Source organism: Oncorhynchus keta, chromosome 30 (genome assembly GCF_023373465.1).
Source record: "Oncorhynchus keta strain PuntledgeMale-10-30-2019 chromosome 30, Oket_V2, whole genome shotgun sequence".
NCBI classification, from domain to species: Eukaryota; Metazoa; Chordata; class Actinopteri; order Salmoniformes; family Salmonidae; genus Oncorhynchus; species Oncorhynchus keta.
Window position 1 is genome coordinate 38,569,478 of NC_068450.1, and position 23,617 is coordinate 38,593,094.

Sequence of the window (23,617 nt, forward strand, 5' to 3'; positions counted from 1 at the left end):
CTGTGATGGAAAAGACCTTGGGAGAGAGGGCCTTGAGAATCTCCCAATACCCTGAGTTTTCAATTCCGTCCCGGCGAAGCGAGGGGCCATTATCTGAGCTCAGTTGATTAGGTTAGCCCCTTGTTTGTGGACAAACATTTCCTCCCTCTCTGTGATTGGCGATGGGACTGGGGCCCAACCATCTTCTATTGTTCTCCCATTTGCTCTCCACGGTACATTCCAAAGGGGATTGACAGTGAGGCTTGAGAGCACTCTTGTACTAGCCCGAGCTAATCTCAAGAGTAAGCAGAGTGATTACTGTTCAAGTGAGGCCAAATTGGTTATGATACACCTTCAGCCAACCTGAAAATAACTCAATGACACTAAGTATAAGGTGGACTTTGTTTCCATTTTGGAACAATTCTAGGAAATAAGACACTGATATTATCAAGTCTTACAAACAAGAAACTAGTGGGCTAATCTGAGCACTATATGTCACAGAACATTTTCTTTTTCATTAGCTTCTACATAGCATACAGCATTGTTTACCATCGAAAAACCACTCACAGAGGACATTGTCATAAAGAGCTGGCATGTAAAATACTAATGTGATTTTTCACATAAGTGGGTCTTTATGGAGACTTTGGCATTAATGCACACTGACTATACAAAACAAAGAAGGATTTTTAAGCCTTTTGAGACAATTGAGACATGGATTGTGTATGTGTGCCATTCAGAGGGTGAAAGCGCAAGACAAAAGATTGAAGTGCCTTTGAACGGAGTATGGTAGTAGGTGCCAGGCGCACCGGTTTGAGTGTGTCAAGAACTGCTACAGTGCTGGGTTTTTCATGCTAAACAGTTTCTCATGTGTATCAAGAATAGCCCACCATCCAAAGGACATCCAGTCAACTTGACACAACTGTGGGAAGCATTGGAGTCAACATGGGCCAAAAAATTCCTGTGGAATGGTTTCGGCAGGGTTGGTCAGTATCGTCATACCGTCCATCTCTCACCACGGGATTTACAGTATTACCGGTTTAGTACATAAGAGGGCGCGAAAAAACGTAAAAAAGCCAATTGGGCATCTATTATCAGAATGCTAACAAAATCAGCACAAGTAATAGTGAATTTGCATGGAGGCTGCTAGCTAAATACGCTAACGAGCTCAAAAACAAATAAACAAATTGCAAAGACAGGCAATCCAGTTCATAATGTTATACATAAATAGGTAGGAGCTGCCGAATGTCATTTTTGGCGAGTTTGAACATTTTCAAGCGAATGTGAACGAGAGGCATTATGCAAATGAACAAAGTTTTTGAAGCATGCAGTACTGGCTCTCCAGCAGCATGTCTACACACTGTGTTTGAGTGGACTGTGAAGTCTGGAGTCGCTAGGGCAACGGGCCTGCCTGCTCCGCTCAGAGAATAGAGGGGGGAGGAGCAGACATGCCGAGAACGGAGGAGAAAAAAAATAAGGAAATCAAGAAAGCCTTGGGCAGCTATACAAATAACTCATCCAGAGGGCTTTGACTTCTCAAACAAGACAGAAAGCTTACACAATACGATGCCCCGTCACCTTATTACAGTTTTTCTCAGTCACTTTGGTGCATTTTTCACATCATCCATAACATGTGCAAAATAATAAGTGCATTTCTCAGAACAATTTGTACAAACTGCAATATACAATAGATATGTTGCTAAAGCTAGTCAGTCACTAAAAATCCTTAGTACATCTCTCAAAAGTAAATATTCATGCCAATGATCATGTCAGTGTCATCAGAATGATAAGTCATTGAGTCATTGTTCACGAACAAGGTCGTCAAAATGTTTAGGCATGTTGTCAATGCAACTGTGTACTTTGACAGTATTACCGTAGGGAGTTTTTCCTAGCCACCGTGCTTCTACACCTGCATTGCTTGCTGTTTGGGGTTTTAGGCTGGGTTTCTGAACATCACTTTGAGATATCAGCTGATGTACGAAGGGCTATATAAATACATTTGATTGATGTAAACTTAGGCTACAGTTTGGATGACAGCTACTGTATTGAAAATGCACACGGCTGCACTTTTTTGGCATATATCAATTTTAACAGTGCTATTTACTCATTACTGTATGTGCATTATTGATTGAAAGAGACTGGACAACCCAAGAGGCACAAAGGAAAAAAAACTAAATTAGAAAGAAACACCGGAAACCACCTCTAAGGCACAACTTTGCCCGCAGCACTGTTGTGCTGTCTCTACACATCCAGACGTTCCTGTCTGTCGACCAACATATTCTCATCCACATCACACCGGATATTTTTCCTTCCAATGCAACGTGGAAAGAATCTTTTGGACCCTTCGACCCGCCTCAGCCATTGTAAGGCCATGATTGACAACATGGTCTACAATAGTGGCCCTTATGTCATCAGATATGCGCCTAAATCAAATCAAATTTATTTATATAGCCCTTCGTACATCAGCTGATATCTCAAAGTGCTGTACAGAAACCCAGCCTAAAACCCGAAACAGTAAGCAATGCAGATGTAGAAGCACGGTGGCTAGGAAAGACTCCCTAGAAAGGCCAAAACCTAGGAAGAAACCTAGAGAGGAACCAGGCTATGTGGGGTGGCCAGTCCTCTTCTGGCTGTGCTGGGGGGAGAGGAACCAGGCTATGTGGGGTGGTCAGTCCTCTTCTGGCTGTGCCGGGTGGAGATTAGAAACCTAGAGAGGAACCAGGCTATGTGGGGTGGCCAGTCCTCTTCTGGCTGTGCCGGGTGGAGATTAGAAACCTAGAGAGGAACCAGGCTATGTGGGGTGGCCAGTCCTCTTCTGGCTGTGCCGGGTGGAGATTAGAAACCTAGAGAGGAACCAGGCTATGTGGGGTGGCCAGTCCTCTTCTGGCTGTGCCGGGTGGAGCCTATGTCCTCTTCTGCCTCTTCCTCTGTTTTGCCTTCCACCATGCATCCTTGCTCCTCTTCTTCCTCCTCCTCTTGGCTGTTGACCCTGTTCATTTCCTGGTCCATCCATTATTGGAAAATTGCAACTCTGTGTCTTTGGTCTGTCTATATATGCTTGCCAATTGATTCTTCATGAGATGCACCTTTGAGAAATGTAGACAACTGGTTGATTGTTGGTTGAACTAACACTTTACATTCCTTCATGAGTGAGGGTCAATTTCACCTGCACGATTCATCAATTCAAGTTTTTGTACAAAAGGTCTAATAGAAATGTGTAAAACTATGCTTGACAGTTTATGACAAATAGTTCAACAATTTTGCATGTAATGGCTTATGCAAGCAACTAATGCCTAGATGTTTTGAGGGGTAAGACTATTCAACAGAGAACCATCTACTACATTTTGATCAACATGACATGAGCAATTTATAATGTGTAAAAAAGCTGACACTTGTACATTATCAATTGCAATTTGCTCAAAAATAATAAGAAATTGCTTTAATGATGTGCACAAGTGACTAGATGATTTGGAATTTGTACAAGTAGTTTCAAGAATTGCACTTTTGATCTAAGAAATGCACCAAAGCGACTGAGAAAAACTGTAATCCAGCCACTTACTTAGATAGCATGTTAAATTTAAGGGTCGTGTTAACACGAAATGCAGCATTTTTCACAATGGAAAAAAATATATAAAACGCAAGACATTTCTTACCCCCGTTTTGTGAACACAGATCTAAATGGCTTCTTATTGTCATTTCTGCTCGGCATCAGACTCATTTTGTGCTTCAGTTGCACTTCTAAACTCAAATGAGAATTCGTGAACAGCATTCTATCAGGAGACAGCGCTTCTTTTCTCCTGTACTTCTCGGTGTAGCCAGACTATTTTCCTCCGGTAGAATGCAAGATTAACTTTAAGCAAAACATTAGGAAATGTAGTTGGCAACATTCTCTCTATAGGCCTAAATATTAGGAATATTTTTGCTCATTTACTTGCGGCTGCCAGCCAAATAGCGTTGCACTGTTGCCATCTGATAAAAATGAAGCTATTTTACTTTGAATGTGTTGCACTAATGTATTTTCTGTGAATGAAAAGAATAGTTGCACGTCCCTGATCACTCAAAAAACACTGTTGACTTTCAATATAAAACGTGACTCGTCAATACACACTCGTCAATCTCCTGTTGTGCTTTTACAAACAAACACGTGACTTGCTCAATTGTGCTGGGAACTAAGTAAGCTTCATAATGTAAAATAATGTGACAGGTGAAATAAGAAAGCAATCTGCTTTATTTACTAACACATTGCACTAGTCGACTGCAGGTATTTACTTAAAACATTGCTACAAATATGAAAATGTAAAAATGTAAACTATTTAAAATAAATGGTTTCAACAGTATTGACGGTATTGACAAACCATCCTGTGGCTATTTCCAAACACCTCAGTATACGGTATATACGGTGTCCTTTGACACCTTGTAGAGTCCATGACCCCAACAAATTCAGGCTGTTCTGAGGGCAAAAGGAGCTGCAACTCAATATTAGGAGGGTGTCCCTAATGTTCTGTACACTCAGTGTATATGAGAGAGAATGAAATAGAATGAAATAGAATGTTAGAGGTATGAGAGAGAGAGAGAGAGAGAGAGAGAGAGAGAGAGAGAGAGAGAGAGAGAGAGAGAGAGAGAGAGAGAGAGAGAGAGAGAGAGAGAGTGACAGAGAGAAAGAGGGGGGGGGCGAGAGATAGAAGTGAGAGAGAGAACATGAAAGAAAGGAATATACAGAAATAAAATGAGAGTGAAAGCCACTTTTTGTGCTCTTGATGTGAAGGTGATATTATAGAAGCTGTCCATTAGCACACTCATGTCATTCCCCACTCCGGGGTTTGGCTCTCAGGATATCTAGGGGCCGGAGCTGTCGCCTGTTGTTAGCCAACAAGCTCCGCACTATTTCTGTTTTGCTGGGCAGTGAGTGTTGACAAGGATTCCATTTCTGCCAGAATTCTGTTTAAACGACCTCATAAGGATGTTAGCCACAGCTCAGCCCAACGGGGGGGCAAGAGCAGTTCCACTTCCATATTGAACGTTAATTACAAGAAATCAGAAAGGGTTTAGAGCGACCAATTAGGCCTGCTCTGCGACGACTCTCTGGGCATGCGTTTACACCTCGTTGTCGGGCTGGATCGCAACGCCGCCGTGCTTTACAGGCGCCGCCACTTTCACACTCTGATTCGCCTGGGCCGAATCCAGGAAAGAGGTGATACTAAGTAGGGAAAATAGAGGGGGGGGAAGGTGTGTGTGCATAGGCTCTGGCGGGCGAGAGTGGACCGTACCATTGCGCTGAGGATCTAGATGTTGTTTCATGCTGCACAGCTCTCCTTTGATGTCCCCGGGCACTTCCATTCCCAGCTTCTGATAGAAATCTCTTTGTTTTTTTATCTCCGCTGCAGGAGGGGAAAGGGGAATGAAAGAGAGAGAGAGAGACACAAGGGAGAATTAGAGCCTTGCTTTGGCTGAAGGTAACTGTCACTAGGGCTTCTTTAAATTTGATGGCAGACTGTATGGAGTAGGATTTCTCTCATTACAGTCTGTCAGATAAATCAATAAAAGTCAAATCCTTCATAGATATTTCAGGGCTATGTGCTTTGGGATGTTTGTTATTCAGTCATTCAGCCCCAATCTCACGAAATAAAAAGATTCAAGGCGAACTGGGGTTGGTTTGGAAATGTATATGGGCAGATTCAAATATATATATATATATTGATTTTTTTGGTGAGGGGACAAGGAAGGAGAGAAACCAAAGTGAGACACTCACCCTCTTGTAGTCCCGGCACCAACTTGTAGACAATGTCTTGCATTGTTCGGTCATGGCTAAAGGGGAGAGAGATTTTTTTTTTAAATTACAAATCTGACAATGCTACATTTATTATCACTAATAGCTGATGACATGTGGTACCATGCTTATTCTGTGTCTTGTTTGGAAATTGTGCCTTTAATGATAGACATACAGTGGCAAGAAAAAGTATGTGAATTACCTGGATTTCTGCATAACTTAGTCAAAACTTTTGATCTGATCTTCATCTTAGTCACAACAATAGACAAACATAGTGTGCTTAAACTAATAACACGAAAATTATTGCATTTTTCTTGTATATATCGAATACATCATTTAAACATTCACAGTGTAGGTTGGGAAAAGTATGTGAACCCCAAGGCTAATGCATAAAGCTGGAAAGGGTTACAAAAGTATCTCTAAAAGCCTTGATGTTCATCAGTCCACAGTAAGACAAATTGTCTATAAATGGAGAAAGTTCAGCACTATTGCTACTCTCCCTAGGAGTGGCCGTCCTGCAAAGATGACTGCAAGAGCACAGCGCAGAATGCTCAACGAGGTTAAGAAGAATCCTAGACTGTCAGCTAAATACTTACAGAAATCTCTGGAACATGCAAACATCTCAGTTGACGAGTCTACGTAAGGTAAACCACTAAATAAGAATAGTGTTCATGGGAGGATACCCCGGAAGAAGCCACTGCTGTCCAGAAAAGACATTGCTGCACGTTTGAAGTTTGCAAAAGAGCACCTGGATGTTCCACAGCGCTACTGGCAAAATATTCTGTGAACAGATGAAACTACAGTTGAGTTGTTTGGAAGGAACACACACCACTATGTGTGGAGAAAAAAAAGCACAGCACACCAACATAAAAACCTCATCCCAAATGTAAAGTATGGTGGGGGGAGCATCATGGTTTGGGGCTGATTTGCTGCCTCAGGGCCTGGACAGCTTGCTATCATCGATGGAAAAATTAATTCCCAAGTTTATCAAGACATTTTGCAGGAGAATGTAAGGCTATCTGTCCGCCAATTGAAGCTCAACAGAGGTTCGGTGATGCAAAAGGATACCCAAAACACATAAGTAAATCAACAACAGAATGGCTTCAACAGAAGGAAATAAGCCTTCTGGAGTGGCCCAGTCAGAGTCCTGACCTCAACCCCATTTAAAATACTGTGGCATGACCTTGAGAGCGGTTCACACCAGACCTCCTAAGAATATTGCTGAACTGAAACAGTTTTGTAAAGATGAATGGTCCAAAATTCCTCCTGACCGTTGTGCTGATCTGATCCGCAACTAAAAAAAATGGTTGGTTGAATTTATTACTACCAAAGGAGGGTCAACCTGTTATAATACCAGTTATATACCAGTATCCAAGGGTTCACATACTTTTCCCACCCTGCACTGTGAATGTTCACACGGTGTGTTTAATAAAGACATGAAAACGTATAATTGTTTGCGTGGTATTAGTTTAAGCACACTGTGTTTGTCTATTGTTGTGACTTAGATGAAGATCAGATCAAATGTTATGACCAATTTAGGCAGAAATCCAGGTCATTCCAAAGGGTTCACATACTTTCTCTTGCCACAGCATATACAAAATATATATGCTTCCTTAATGTCAGCAAGCACATGCATCGTGACATTCCAAATTCCCATGTTTACCATATAACAGCATGAATGACATCAAAACGCCGCGCATTTGTCCACTACCCAGCTGTGACGCCCACTTTGTACTGCAACACCTGGGCCTGCAGTGTGACAAGCGAAACTCAGCGGGGTGTGCGCCGTCTGGAGTGAAGGTCATTCTCTCTATCCTATCCTGCGCTCAAGACCATAATTAGCTGATTTTCACCACCCCCTGAGGCAGGTGAGAGCTGACCGCTTACCGCTGCGGTAGCCAAACTCTGCTTCGCCCCAAACACAGCGAGCGCTGACGCCTTATTGACAGGGCCCTTGGCGCACGGGAGTGCGGGGATGGATCGAGGCTCAATTAGCTTTCGCTTAAATACACCATCTGAAAGATGACCTAATGCTCGTTGATGATTTTGGCTACTCCTAGTTGACCTATTATGAATCGTTCAAGTTTTATTAGTCTTGAAACACTAAAGAGCAGTGCATTTCAAATGTGTTCGAAATTGGGTTTTTCCATCAAAATGGGGACATTTTTCTGGGCTGGAAAATGCTTATGACTAAATAGCTGGTAGACATTTAGGCTGGCGAACATCCCCATTGGCTGTACTATTAATCAGACACTACTGCACAAGCCCTCATAGGGCAGATGGACAACAGTCCCTTTACTTTGTGTGTGTGTGTTTGGTTTGACTATCCAGAAATCCTCACAAGGAGGGCTAAAAAAAGGAACATTCAAACAGGTGGGGACATTTCACCGGTCCCCACAATAAAAAAGTTTAGGGTTCAGGAAAATAGGACTTTGAATGGAAATCAATTGTTTGGTCCCCACCAGCGTAGTAAAACAAACATTTAAGCAAATATGCATGTATGTATCTATTTAATTAGAATATTCATGTTGTTTTGTTTTCCCCTCCTCTCCCATCTCCTTCGACAGTATTGTTTTTGGACAGTGCTGCTGCCCCGTAGTGGTGGCTCTCTGTTCTGCACACTGATGAAACAACTGAGCGGCTAAGGGGAATGTGGTTTGGTGTCCAGGCTGCCTACTGACCCGATGTACTGCAGTGGGTGGCTCTGGTGAATGACAATCCTGCACGTGGGACAGGTGTTGTTCTCCTCCAGGTACTTCACTAGACAGCTTCTGCAGACTGGAAGAGAGAGAGAGAGAGAGAGAGAGAGAGAGAGAGAGAGAGAGAGAGAGAGAGAGAGAGAGAGAGAGAGAGAGAGAGAGAGAGAGAGAGAGAGAGAGAGAGAGAGAGAGAGAGAGAGAGAGAGAGAGAGAGAGAGAGATGTCAATCACATGATAAGCAATACGGGTATCTTGTTCTATCTTTTGGTGTTGTTAAGAAAAGTGTTGCTTTTTTGAGAGACCAGCCTCGCTATGATGTGTCCGATAGCTATCCGGACATGATGTGAGTCTCTCTGTTTCATCTCTGAAGGGGGTGTGAGAGAAAGTCATTTCCAACCTGAGGATTGCGATTGAAGCTCTCCACTCGACATTGACATTTGGTCAACTGGGACTTTCCACGTATGGTACAATGGCGCCCTCTAGGGCATGACTGACCGATTACATTACTTGCGCTGCTGCTGACATTTACTCAAGACTTCTCTTGTCTCCAGTACAACTAGGCCTACTTTGTGGGTGGGGGGGTTGCTTGATCGTTATGATAATTGAACTTTAATGAGACAACAAAAATATCTATTGCATTATGAAGCCACATGCACGAAGCCCTCATGAAGATACATGATCAGTGTTAATTTGTGAATGATGTGTGTCGGAGTATGAGTACATGCTTGCGTCATCAGCAGGTACTCACAGGTATGCAAGCACTCCGTGACAGTAGTGGCGTCTATCAGGTACCCCTCACACAGGCGACAAGTTATGTGGGCGTTGATGTCCCACAGCTTAATCTTCCTGGTTAGCATCTCGGGGTTCTGGGGAGAAGGAGGACAAAACTATTTGAGTCGTTCTGTTCTGTGCATTTTGCACATTCTAAGGGTAACCTCTCAATTCACTTTTGACAAAAGAATACAGGATAAAGACACATGTCAACTGTACAACTCATTGGTTTCAAGGTTATGCAGAGTACCTTTTTTGAGAGAGTGACAGACAGACAGAGAGACAGACAGAGAGACAGACAGGCAGAGAGACAGACAGAAAGACAGACAGAGAGAGAGAGAGAGAGAGAGAGAGAGAGAGAGAGAGACACAGACAGACAGACAGACAGACAGACAGACAGACAGACAGACAGACAGACAGACAGACACATAAAATTCTATTCACGGTGGATGCTTGTTTTGGCTTACCCCTAATGACGCCATGTGTTGACTGAGGATGATTTGGCAGCCACGTCTCTTCCTGCAGGCACGCAGTGGTGTTAGCTCCTCATCATAGATGCCCTCTCATGTGGCTAAAGGGAGAACACAGACAACAACACAGTCAGAATTCATTGTGCTCTACAGCAGTGGTGATGCCCCAAAGTTCCCTGTGCCGTGATGAGCCAACAAAGACCCTCCAGATGAATAAAACCGTGTTTCTAACCCAGGGTCCTCCAACCCTTATCCTGGAGAGCAGTGCTACAAGTGTGGAACAAAAGCCTGCACACACCCAGTAGCTCTCCAGGACAGGAGTTGGAGAGGCTTTTCTAGCCTTAGCCTAATCATGAACTAACCTAAAACCAGACGAATGTTGCAGAAGAGAATAAATCTGCTTATATTGAACCGCAAACTCTTAGGAGTAGGCAGTGACCCACCATTTTTTGAGACACTGCTCTGCAGAACTCAATTAAAACTGGGAAGTGCTGACTGCACATGCCATTGCTACTGTAAAAAGTCCATTCATATTTGAAACATCTGAGACAACATTTACTCAATGAGACCATTGTATGGAGAGGAGACGTCCCTGAATTAATGTAACAAAATAAGAACCAGAGACATATTTAAAGTAACTTACAATCCACCAAAGCCTAAAAAATAAACAAGAAAAAGTGGTGTCCCCACATGACTCAAGGAACGACGTACTGCAGTACTTAGTCAATCCATTAGACAAAGCCCTAGAGAGTCATTACTCTCTCGGCAGACCGCTTTGGAGTTGTGAGCCCGAAAACCCTCTTCGACTTGGCTCCCACTACTCCCACCACTTTTTTGGGGGGGGGCCTCTTGATCCTAAATGTGCATTCTCTTTTACTCTGTCTTGGACAACAAGAGTCTGCCTGTGTGCTGTTGTCTGCTCATCAGATCATGAAATTAGCCCACTTACTCCATTGAAATGAGTGAAGGAGAGCTGCTGCGGATGTACTGTCGACTTGAACAAGTGCATTCAGTTGCAGAGCACTTGCAAGTGTGTTGACAGGACGTGTTAACCTGCCTTATAGAAACGTCTGTGGTCCTACTCACATCCTTAAAAACATAAATGCTGGGCTAATAAAGAATACTAGTACAGAACAAGAAGAGCCGCACACCGTTAAAGCTCCCAATTCACCCGCTTTATTGACAGCGTTTCCATCCGAAACGGATCTTCGTCAGGTCAAGCACACTGAGTGCTTATATACACATTTCACCTCACATGACCATTGCGGACGTGACGCATGGTGGGTGCAAAAGAAACTGCTATCTTGCCCAACCTATTTTTCTGTGCATCCTTGATATTCCCAAACCAGCGGGTCAAGCAGTAGGACAGAATGCTCTCAATGAATGCTTTATAAAAGAGAAGCATGATGGTTCGATCAACCTTCAAAAAGTGCAGTTTCCGTCGGAAATACAGTCTCCGTTGGCCTTTCTTAAAAATTGCATCAGTACACTGATCCCAGGACAGCTTGTTGTCAATGACTAGTCCAAGGTATTTGTACTCCTCCACTCTTTCAATGGGCTCACCTTTTATCAGTGATGGTGTGTGCATTGTAATGTTCCATCGAAAGTCAATCACCATGTCCATTGTTTTTGATTTATTTCATTTCAGATGGGATGACTTGCAGAGACAGCTGAACATGAGTGCTTCATTAATGAATGTGCGACAATTCAAAGTTGCTAAGATGATAAACTGTCATAATCAAGGTGACAACTTTTCCATTACAATAGAAGACGGTAATGAAGGTTTGGTTCCAAAAGCCTGCAAGTTCCTGTTGAAGGAACAGTCATTCAACACGACACAGGATGACTCCGTGCATCACATTGACACACCATTAGCAAGGCACTCTAGCCAATCTAGCCAGTCAAAAACTGGTCTGCATGAACTAAGCCTATAACCATTGTCCTCCTTAATGCACATGCAATGTGATTGACGCTGGAGCTGGGACTCTGTAACCTCTGAAATGTTGAGCTATGGTGTTTAAATTGCTCTTTTCAATTCAGAATATTTACGGTGTATCGGCGGCGCTAATGAATAAGGCTGTTCCTCTCAGGACGTCACATTATTGTGAAAACAAAAAACATGAACATCCTGAGTGGATATATAGTTTTTTTTTTTGCAGATCGTGAATCTGAGAATGTTGATCTTTTATGACAAAACATCACAAAACTGGCACTATAATTCCTCTTGGATCACTAAAATTAAGATCTGTGGTTACTTACAGTGCCTTCAGAAAGTATTCAACCCATTGACTTATTCCACATTTTGTTGTGTTACAGTGTGAATTTTGTTTCCCCTCACACACATCTACACACACTACACCATAATGACAAAGTGTAAATATGTTCATAGAATTTTTTGCACATTTGTTGGAAATTAAATATAAAAATATCTTATTTACATAAGTATTCACAACCCTTCGTCAATACATCTGGGTAAGCATCTAAGAGCTTTGCACAATATTAAAAATATAGAAATCTGTCAAGTTGGTCGTTGATCATTACTAGACAGGCATTTTCAAGTCTTGACATAGATTTCCAAGCAGATTTAAGTCAAAACTGTAACCAAGCCACTCAGGAACATTCAATGTCGTCTTGGTAAGCAACTCCGGTGTATATTTGGCCTTGCGTTTTAGGTTATTGTCCTGCTGAAAGATGAATTTGTCTCCCAGTGTCTGTTGGAGAGCAGACAGAACCAGGTTTACCTCTAGTGCTTCCATATAAAGGGTGGTACTCAGTGAAGTGTTGGAAGGACTGTTCAGCTTTCATTTTTTATTCATTTGTTTTTTTTTATCTACAAACATAATTCCACTTCGACATTATGCGGTATTATGTGTTTTGCCAGTGACACAAAATCTCAATTTAATCCATTTAAAATTCTGGCTGTAACACAACAGAATGTGGAAAAAATAAAGGGGTGTGAATACTTTCTGAAGGCACTGTATCTATTTCATATTTATTGTTGTGTTTATTGATCAGATACTACGCATTTTACCACAATTTCCACAACTACCAATTAAAAAATTCTCATTACCATAATAGTTTCAATGTCCCAAAAAGTAATAGACAAATCAATTGCTAATATGTTTTTACATTGCTAACCAAATGAAAAGGCCTGAGTTAAGCATAACACTGAAAACAAATACATTTCAAATGTAATTGAACAGATGTATTTGTAATTTCTCATTACTGCAACACATAACCTTTCTGAATTGAGTTTATTCGTCATAATTACTTGTGTATACAAGGCGTGACGAGCACGCCCCATTTTCATCGACTGGGCTGTAGTGGAGCAGGTTGAGAGCTTCAAGTTCCTTGGTGTCCACATCAACAATCAGCAACAAACTATTATGGTCCAACAAAACCAAGATGGTCGTGAAGAGGGCACGACAATGCCTATTCCCCCCCAGGAGACTGAAAAGATTTGGCATGGGCCCTCAGATCCGCAAAAAGTTCTACAGCAGCACCATCGAGAGCACTGGTTGCATCACGGACTGGTATGGAAACTGCTCGGCATCTGACGGCAGGGTGCTACAGAGGGTAGAGCGTATAGATTTCTCGGATAAAAAAGAGCAATGTTTTATATTTACCAAAGATTCAATAATCTTATCTTGACAAGGAAGCCTTGAAATGGGGTGATAATGATTAAGATCACTACTATCCCCGCCCCTATGGGGTGGCAGCACAAGAGCTGATTTCCATACTTTTGGAATATTTCCTGATAACAATTTTAAATAAAAAATGTGGGGTTTTGAGCAAAAAACGATGGGCGCTACACTTAAGCAGACCGGGATCCAATTAATCAGCCCCTGTGGATTCCTTCTTATCTATTGCTAGTAAAGCATCCAGTACTTATTTTTCTGTAAATAGCCTAAAAGAAAAGCTTTGTCTGTCATTTCTCTGATCATTCAGCAAGTTTCCCCTATCAGTATCCAGCACAATATCATTGTGAATAGACTTAGAAGTTATTTCAAAGAGATAGCCTGCTGAAATAAAATGGTGATTAAATGCATCAATGAGAGCATTTTTTTCCGTAATGAGGCCAGTGTCTGAATTAATTTGTTGTGGCAGAGAGGAGGAAGTAGAACCCTTCAGGGATTTGAGAGTTTTCCAGAATTTAACCGGGTTCCCATTACAATCCGAAAGAGTGGTTACATAATAATCAGATTTAGCCTTTCTGATTTGTATTACACCATCATTCCTCAATTGCTTAAAGCATCATCTCTTTTATAAATGACTTCTGATAATTCGATCTGCCTTTAACCCTTCATTTTTTTGAAGGGAGCATGATTATCCACAATAGTAATGAAGACATCTTCAAAAAGGCAGAAAGCTAAATCAGGTTCAGGGATAGCTGAAATACAATCAAGGTGACTAAAATAAAGAATGTTGAAAAGCCTGTTCACTGATGTTTTTAAAGTTCCTCTTTGTGATAACACGCGGCTTAGATTTTTGTATTCTCGCATCTCTAACACAAACAACTGGGCAATGTTCACTAACGTCTTGGGCGAAGACACCAGTGGAAACATTGTTACCGGGAGTTAATCCACTTCACTTACTGTATTTCAATAATCAAAAGAGATATTTTTTCAAACTCAAGGTGTCATATCATATCTGACACCCTATTCTTTCAGCAAAGCATCTTTGAATCTTAATTCGGAATCAATATTTAAGAGTTTTTGGAAAACGTGGTCACGTAAAAACGAGGGAGATTTTACTGTCATTCTGTTACCAAACTTTACATTTGCACTGTTCTTCGAGTAAATCTGTTTTTTTTCTCAAATGTTCAGTGGAAATTGTTAAAGGTAGTCTTTGTGAGTTGTATGGTTGTTTAACTTTGCAATCAATCAGGTGTGGAAGCACCTTATACTGTGTGGAATCACTTTCTTTAAATATACTTTGTATGCCTCATTTATTTATTTATATATTTTTTATTTCACCTTTATTTAACCAGGTAGGCCAGTTGAGAACACCTTTATTTAACCAGGTAGGCCAGTTGAGAACACCTTTATTTAACCAGGTAGGCCAGTTGAGAACACCTTTATTTAACCAGGTAGGCCAGTTGAGAAGAAATTCTCATTTACAAATGCGACCTGGCCAAGATAAAGCAAAGCAGTGCAACACAAACAACAACACAGAGTTACACATGGAATAAATAAACGTACAGTCAATAATACAATAGAAACATTGATTTACAGTGTGTGCAAATGAGGTAAGATAAGGGAGGTAAGGCGTGAGGAGGTAATGCAATAAATAGGCCATAGTGGCGAAATAATTACAGTTTAGCAATTAAACACTGGAGTGATAAATGTGCAGAAGATGAATGTGCAAGTAGAGATACTGGGGAGCAAAGGAGCAAAAAAGAATAATAACAGTATGGGGATGAGGTAGTTGGATGGGCTATGCACAAATGGGCTATATACAGGTGCAGTGATCTGTGAGCTGCTCTGACAGCTGGTGCTTAAAGTTAGAGTTTTTACTCCAGTGTTTTCTTTATTTTGGCAAAAACAAATAAAGGCTATGCCTAATATACAGTTGGGTATGGAATGATTGGATCCCTTTAAAAAGATGAGCAAAAAAGACTCAAATAAGTAATACAAATACTGAGTTATAGTGTATGCTCCAAAACATTTACTTATTATATTAGGTTATACCAATACAATTGCTCAGAAAAAGACATTTTGTTAATTAAGTAATATTTAAAGATCTAAAAAAGATAGGGGTCAAAGTTATTGGATCCCCTGTTTTTAATACTCCAGCACCCAAAACATGTAAACATTATTGACCAGTGTTCAATGAATAGAATACAGTATATACAGTGCCTTCAGAAAGTATTCACACTCCTTGACTTTTCCCACATTTTGTTGTGTTACAGCCTGAATTTAAAATCCATTTAAATTGAGATTTTGTGTCACTGGCCTACACACAATACCCCAAAATGTTAAACGTGGAACGTTGCGTAGGTGTCCGCGACCTGGCTGGTTTTCCCTTTATAATCTGTGAATGTCTGGAGTCCCTGCCACATACATATCGTGTCTGAGCCGTTGCATTGCGACTCCACTTTGTCCCCGTACTGTCGGTTTGCCTCTGATTGCCTTACGGAGGTCATAGCTAGTCTGTTTGTACATGTCCATGTTCCCAGTCACCTTGCCATGGTTAAATGTGGTGGTTTGCGCTTTCAGTTTTGCACAAATTATGCCCTCTATTAGAGGTCGACCGATTAATCGGAATGGCCGATTAATCAGGGCTGATTTCAAGTTTTCATAACAATCGGTAATCTGAATTTTTGGATGCTGATTATGGCCGATAATACTGCAAATCCATAAGGAGACTGTGTGGAAGGCTTACCACCTGTTACACGAGTGCAGGCAACAAGGAGCCATGGTAAGTTGCTAGCTAGCATTAAACTTATCTTATAAAAAACAATCAATCTTAACATAATCACTAGTTAACTACACATGGTTAATGAAATTAAAAGTTTAACTAGCTTGTCCTGTGTTGCATATAATCAACGTGGTGCCTGAAATTGTGTCACTTCTCTTGCGTTCAGTGTAAGCAGAGTATGGGTATATGCAGCAGTTTGGGACGCCTGGCTCGTTGATAACTGTGTGAAGACCATTTCTTCCTAACAAAGACCAAAATTAATTTGCCTGAATTTTACATAATTATGACATAACATTGAAGGTTGTGCAATGCAACAGCAATATTTAGACTTAATGGAACGGTTCCGGATTTTACCATATTAATGACCTAAAGCTCGTATTTCTGTGTGTTTCTTATATTATAATTAAGTCAATGATTTGATATTTGATAGAGCAGTCTGACTGAGCGGTGGTAGGCAGCAGCAGGCTCGTAAGCATTCATTCAAACCTGTCACGCCCTGACCGAAGAGAGCTTTTTATTCTCAATGTTGGTTAGGTCGGGGTGTGACTAGGGTGGGTCATCTAGGTAATTATATTTCTATGTTGGCCTGGTGTGGTTCCCAATCAGCGGCAGCTGTTTATCGTTGTCTGTGATTGGGGATCATATTTAGGCAGCCATTTCACCATTGTGCTTTGTAGGATCTTGTCTTGGTATAGTTGCCTACGAGCACTTCTTTTGAGCTTCACGTTTCGTTTTTACGCTTTATTGCATTTATTATTTTCTTTGAGTTTCACTTCATAATAAAGAGGATGGAACCATACCACGCTGCATCTTAGTCCACTTATTATAACGATCGTGACAAAACCGCACTTTCCTCCGTTTGCCAGCAGCTTTTCGCAATGCTTGAAGCACAGCGCTGTTTATGACTTCAAGCCTATCAACTCCCAAGATTAGGCTGGCAATACTATAGTGCCTATAAGAACATCCAATAGTCAAACGTATATGAAATACAAATGGTATAGAGAGAAATAGTATTGCCTTTGAAAAATCATAATCGGTCGACCTCTACCCTCTATCCACGGTTTTTGGTTTAGATAAGTTCTAATCATCACAGTGGTGTCACGCCTTGGTCATTGTATTTTGTGTTTTCGTTATATATTTGTTCAGGCCAGGGTGTGACATGGGTTTATTGTGTTGTCGTATTGTTTTTTTTTTGAGGCATTGGGATTGTGGTTGATTAGGGGTGTGTCTAGTTTAGGCTTGGCTGCCTGAGGCGGTTCTCAATCAGAGTCAGGTGATTCTTGTTGTCTCTGATGGGGAACCGTTTTTTAGGTAGCCGGGGTTTCACTGTGTATTTCGTGGGTGATTGTTCCTGTCTCTGTGTAGTTTCACCAGATAGGCTGTATTAGGTTTTCACGTTCCGTTTGTTGTTTTTGTATTTATTAAGTTATTTCATGTATCGTCATTTGTTTCATTAAAGACATGAGTAACCACCACGCTGCATTTCGGTCCGACTCTCTTTCGACAAACGAACGCCGTTACAAGTGGGAACAACATCCTCTATGCACTTATTGATTAACCCCATCACAGAGTCACTGTATACATCGATTTTTCATTGACAATTATACATCGACAATTCTCAGAGGTGACCGGAAACATACCCCAGTCCATGTGATGAAAACAATCTTGAAGCATAGATTCCGATTGGTCAGACCAACGTTGAATCGTCCTTAACCTGTTGCGACGAGCAATCCCGTATCCGGGATCCTATTTATAGCCTCAAGCTCATTACCATAACGCAACGTTAACTATTCATGAAAATCGCAAATGAAATTAAATAAATATATTAGCTCTCAAGCTTAGCCTTTTGTTAACAACACTGTCATCTCAGATTTTCAAAATATGCTTTTGAACCATAGCTAAACAAGCATTTGTGTAAGAGTATTGATAGCCTAGCATAGCATTAAGCCTAGCATTCAGCATGCAACATTTTCACAAAAACAAGAAAACCATTCAAATAAAATAATTTACCTTTGAAGAACTTCAGATGTTTTCAATGAGGAGACTCTCAGTTAGATAGCAAATGTTCAGTTTTTCCAAAAAGATTATTTGTGTAGGACAAATCGCTCCGTTTTGTTCATCACGTTTGGGTGAGAAAAACCCCGAAAATTAAGTCATTACAACGCAAACTTTTTTCCAAATTAACTCCATAATATCGACAGAAACATGGCAAACGTTGTTTAGAATCAATCTTCAAGGTGTTTTTCACATATCTATCGACGATAAATCATTTGTGGCAGTTTGGTTTCTCTTCTGAAGAAAATGGAACGCGCATGGACCTGGAGATTAAGCAATAATTTCGACGAAGGACACCGGGCGGACACCTGGTAAATGTAGTCTCTTATGGTCAATCTTCCAATGATATGCCTACAAATACGTCACAATGCTGCAGACACCTTGGGGAAACGACAGAAAGTGCAGGCTCATTCCTGGCGCATTCATAGCCATATAAGGAGACATTGGAACACAGGGCATTCAAAATCTGGACCATTTCCTGTATGAAATTTCATCTTGGTTTCGCCTGTAGCATTCGTTCTGGGGCACTCACAGATAATATCTTTTCAGTTTTGGAAACGTCAGAGTTTTTTCTTTCCAAAGCTGTCAATTACATGCATAGTCGAGCATCTTTTCGTGACAAAATATCTTGTTTAAAACGGGAACGTTTTTTATCCATAAATTAAAAGAGCGCCCCCTATCTCGAAGAAGTTAACACGGGAGCTTCCTATTTTAAGTTTCCGCCTATAAATGGGGGGGGGGGCAGAATGGAAGCTTTTGCTTCATTCATTTGCTGAAGGGAGGCTGGGGGAGGGCCTTGTAGCAATGATCCAGGGTCCATGTTGCACATGTAGAACAGGAGATGTGTTGATAGAATTTCGGTAGCATTTTCCTCAGATTTCCCCAGCTACAATAAATGCGGCCTCAGAATATGCGGTTTCCAGTTTGAACATAGTCCAGTGTAGTTCCTTGAGAGTGGACGCAAGGTCGGCTTGGGGGGCAATATACACGGCAGTGACGATGACCGAAGAAAATTCTCTTCGAAGGTGATGTGGTCGGCATTTGAAGGTGAGGTATTACAGATCGGGAGAAAAAAAGGTATTGAGTTCCTGTACTTTACTACAATCACACCATAAGTTGTTAATCATGAAACAAACCCACCCTACTTTATTTTTCTCTAAGAGTTCTTTCTTCCCATCAGAACGATGGACAGAAAACTCTGCTGGCTGAATGGACGGGGTTCCTGGTACTGGGTCAAGTTCATGATGCTGTTGACCTTAACAAGGGCCCCAGGACCAATGAAAGCAAAATAGCCACAAAACATCAAAGATCCACCACCATATTCTAAAGTAAGAATTAAGTATTTTATTGTGTTTCCATCAGGAGTGTGACACTAAAGAGTTGTGGCGAGCAGAATCAACAACCTCTCCATCATTCAAGACTGTTGCTTTGTGAGAAGGTGTTAAAGTTCACAGTTAGCCTTTGTTATGTAAATGAAAGCTGAAAAGTACCCAGGGCCTTGCCTTGGCTCCAACTTGGGAGCAGGTCTGCCGGAGTCATGGCCCAGTGAGACACGGGTGCCGGCAGGCATAGATGGAAACAGAAAAGTCTGAGCCTTTGGGTAAAACACTGGGGTAAATTCTTGATTGAAATTGGGCAACACACACACACACAGACACACAGGCACAAAGAGCCCCTGTTGGCAGCCTGTGGGCAGTGGAGTGTTTGGGTCCAGTGTAGACTGGGCGACAGCCTGGGAGTAGGACACTGAGGCCTGTATCAGCAGAGGCAGCCAGGAGGAGAACACTCTTGTTGTGGCTGATGCATTGGATTCACTTCAAACACACATACACACACACACACACACACACACACACACACGGGTGCACGTGCACACACACACCCACACACACACACACACACACACACACTGTTTATTCTACTCTTCTAAATGCTCTCTGATGGTCCCAACTGACTCATGAATGAGAGTTGGTGCCAAAAGGGATAGACAGACCAAACAAGTGTTCAAATGTGAAGCAAGCTGCACTAATGTGATGAGATGCCAGAAAGCCTTCGTATGTGTTGTTATGTGTCATGCAGTGGCCAAATCGGAATAATGAGGTATGAAAATGGTGTGACCATTTTGGTTTGTGAAGTGGAGTTGCCTGATTGGTGGAACACAGCTAGAAACATTTACGCAATATGACATGGACTAGCATGAGGAAATCCTCAGAATTGACCACACTTGTCAAACAGTGTAGTGCGTTTAGGTCCTAGCTGATTCCCTGGCCAGTTTAGGTACGGGGTAATGCAATGTACAGTGACTGCTGTAGATTGAGACAAATTGATCTTGGGTAGTGCGCAGGAACACACACATAGTCAAGGAGCTTGTGAATAAACCCTATCATCAGCAGCAGCAGCAGTTGCATCAGACTACCGCAACAGGAGTGAGACAGAGGAGGAGGTAAGGAGTAAACAAGGAAATGTGGATCCTTCAGGTTCTGTTGAGCCATGTAGTTGTCTTTCATTAACTAAGAAGCACAGCTAACAACTTTTCAGCTAACAAAGTTTCAGCCATCACCGTTTGTTTACACTAGACACTATCACCAATCAGGAACAACTATTATTGTTTTATACACCGATAACCATTTCTCCGGTTAAGGTGAACTTTGGTCAAGCGGTTGGGTTTCCCTTGAATGGCATTGCTAGATAGCTAGAGGCCCTCTTCAGAGACAGTGGGCTTAGGCCTATGTGTCTTTAAATGTGTCTTGTAGAGGATGTCCACATTGTCAGCATAGTGTAATTTACACTTAGGAACTACATGTTCAGTCTATAACAATGCTCTCATAATGTGTATGGTGCCACTGCCTCTGTACTTCAGCGTGGATTTCGATAACGTTCCCAAATCCTTTAGGCTCTATCAGGGATTCATGGCACGATCCCTCAGCGCATGCTTGTTTTCACCTTTGCATTATCGCAATAAATGTATACCTTTGAGTCTTGACATAAAGTACATTTTGTATTTTTCAACTAAAATATATACTGTCGGAATGGGGGAGGGGGGGCTGGTATAGGTGTGACACTATGCGTGAGGTGGAAGGGGGACGGTGCAGCAACAGTCTCCGATTTGGAGATTTAGCTAAAGAAAACACATTTGAAAAATACAACTTTCACCTCACATCAAAAACTAGGAATTTTATTGACTTCTAGTACAAAACATTGATGTATTTCCTGTCATGGAATTAGTTTTAATCAGCAAAGTACATGCCGGGGGGTGGGAGGGGTGTACTCGTGTTAATATTGTAATGACTTTGGGCAGCCCTCTTGTCATTGTTTAAAGAAATCACAAAGCTATATTCAGACGTAAGACTAAAAGGCAGTTAGTTGTAAACTAACAAATCCTAAAACAGAACCTTAACTAACAGCCGTTACACAAAGAGGGTTGGCAGTGGCACTACATAAGCAAGTCACCGCCTATTCGGTTCATGAACACAGCCTAAACCTTCTTAATTTGACCATTTTTAGCCCATCTGAAAGCCCATCTAACACACAGTTGAAATGTGTCCTTACAGAATTTAGGATAGTACTTTACATTACAACACAAACTAAAGTGGTAATAAAATGGCAATAATGGGGTAATAAGTTATAAGTGACACACTGAAAATGTACTCCTCTCAGACATCCACAAGAATATAGGACATAGGGTATAGTGGGTGATTTGGGATTGGGTTACTTGAATTGCTTCACAAAGCCTTCACATTACCACTATCAAATTGGCAAGTGTTCCTGGATTCAGTCCAGTGCCCATCAGTTAACTAGAATTTAGAGATTTTGCTAAATGCATGAATGATAGGCCATATACCATGGCCTGGGTAAGCATCAACAGGCTAACTAGCCCCATCTGTCAAACTCAGAAAGCAACAGCCAGTGGATCATTTGTTCCCTAAATCTTGGTTCCCTAAATCTTAATCTGTGTGTGTGTGTGTGTGTGTGTGTGTGTGTGTGTGTGTGTGTGTGTGTGTGTGTGTGTGTGTGTGTGTGTGTGTGTGTGTGTGTGTGTGTGTGTGTGTGTGTGTGTGTGTGTGTGTGTGTGTGTGTGTGTGTGTGCAGTGAGTGAAAACCACTGGATTAGCACAATTGGTTATGTGAACCAGTTTTTCAGGATGTTGGCATACAACAGCAACAGTCGGGGTAGTGAACTGATACAGTTAGGACCTACTTCCCTCTATGGGTGTAATCCACTCAAGAGTGTAGAGAAACTCCTACACATAATGCAGAATGTTGAGTAGGTCTGGTCTTGTTCTTAAAATGAATAGGATTTGTACATTCACAAGGTCTATAACCAACATCTTGTATTCCCTTTTTCATGTGTATGCATAAGCTGACATAATTTCAAAGAAGGGATGAAGTGGGATATGGTTCAAAGAGGTGATATCTAGTTTCTTGTCCATCTGTTGTTTTGCTCTGCTGGTCACTGATCAGCGATTCTCATTAACAACAGTCAACACACCTTGACAAAGAAGGTGGTACGGAATGGAACTGAATGGAATTGAACCAAATCCCCCAAAATGTTGGTAGATTCCCCTAATAGTTTTGTATTTTGTCATTTCAGCAACACTTATTGATAGCCCTAACACTTGTACTATGACCAAAACAAACTCAACGACATTACAATGTAAACACTACAATGTAACAACAAGGTCGGTGTGGTAGTAGGCTAATTACAGCGTTACCACAGGTATAAGAGCAGCTTTACATACGGGCTATTCTATACACAGCTGGGCATACTAGCCATGGCATCATGGATAGAGAGACTGCCACAAAGCTGTAGCCTAATGGCCAGTAGTTGCACCACTGTCAAGGGGCCATCAACATGCGGAATCTTTCTATGGCTACCTTAGTTCTTTGTAAAGTGTGAGTGGGTGTGTTTTTTTATTTATTTATGTATTTATTTGACTGTTCATAGCAAAGGCTGTTATGAAGAGAAGAACAGCCTTCTTAATTTGATCTAAGGTAGGTTTCATGACCAACGATATTGAAAATAGCCAACGGCTCTCTGCAATTTTTCCCCTTGATCAATCCATTTAAGACAAACCAGGAATGAAGAAGCTGTGCATGTCTAGATATATTTATTACTTAAAAAGCAAAGTAGGTCATGCTACAATAAAAGTTCAGTAATTTTGTTCCTATCTGACTTTTTGAACTGTCTTGTGCTATTATGCAAGTCATAAACCATTGAATCCATATAGTCTGAAGTCAGGAAAACCCACCTATGTTTAGCTTCTTAGCCACTTATATTGCTATATTGTGCCATGACCCACAGAGTCATTTACATATTGCTGTCCCTGATTACAAGACATCAATCTACCAAAAGACAGACTTGTTGGCTCGACCCTTCACAAAAACCCCACAATGTAACAGCTCCATACAGTCAGACGGGGCCGTAATAGCCCCGAAAAAGCAATAACTTTCTTTTGTCT

The 23,617-nt window shown here is 41.4% G+C and overlaps 1 protein-coding gene across 1 annotated transcript in view; it reads right to left on the minus strand.

The window, feature by feature from the left end:
* LOC118363542 (polycomb group RING finger protein 3) overlaps positions 1-23,617 on the minus strand; it is a 42,044-nt gene that overhangs the window by 17,854 nt on the left and 573 nt on the right. The window contains exons 2-6 of the mRNA XM_052488415.1: positions 9,681-9,784; positions 9,191-9,308; positions 8,425-8,521; positions 5,726-5,781; positions 5,244-5,354 (exon numbers count right to left, since the gene is read on the minus strand). Of these exons, the coding sequence (XP_052344375.1) occupies positions 5,244-5,354; positions 5,726-5,781; positions 8,425-8,521; positions 9,191-9,308; positions 9,681-9,695 (397 nt within the window). The 5' untranslated portion in view covers positions 9,696-9,784. The remainder of the gene's footprint in view (positions 1-5,243; positions 5,355-5,725; positions 5,782-8,424; positions 8,522-9,190; positions 9,309-9,680; positions 9,785-23,617) is intronic.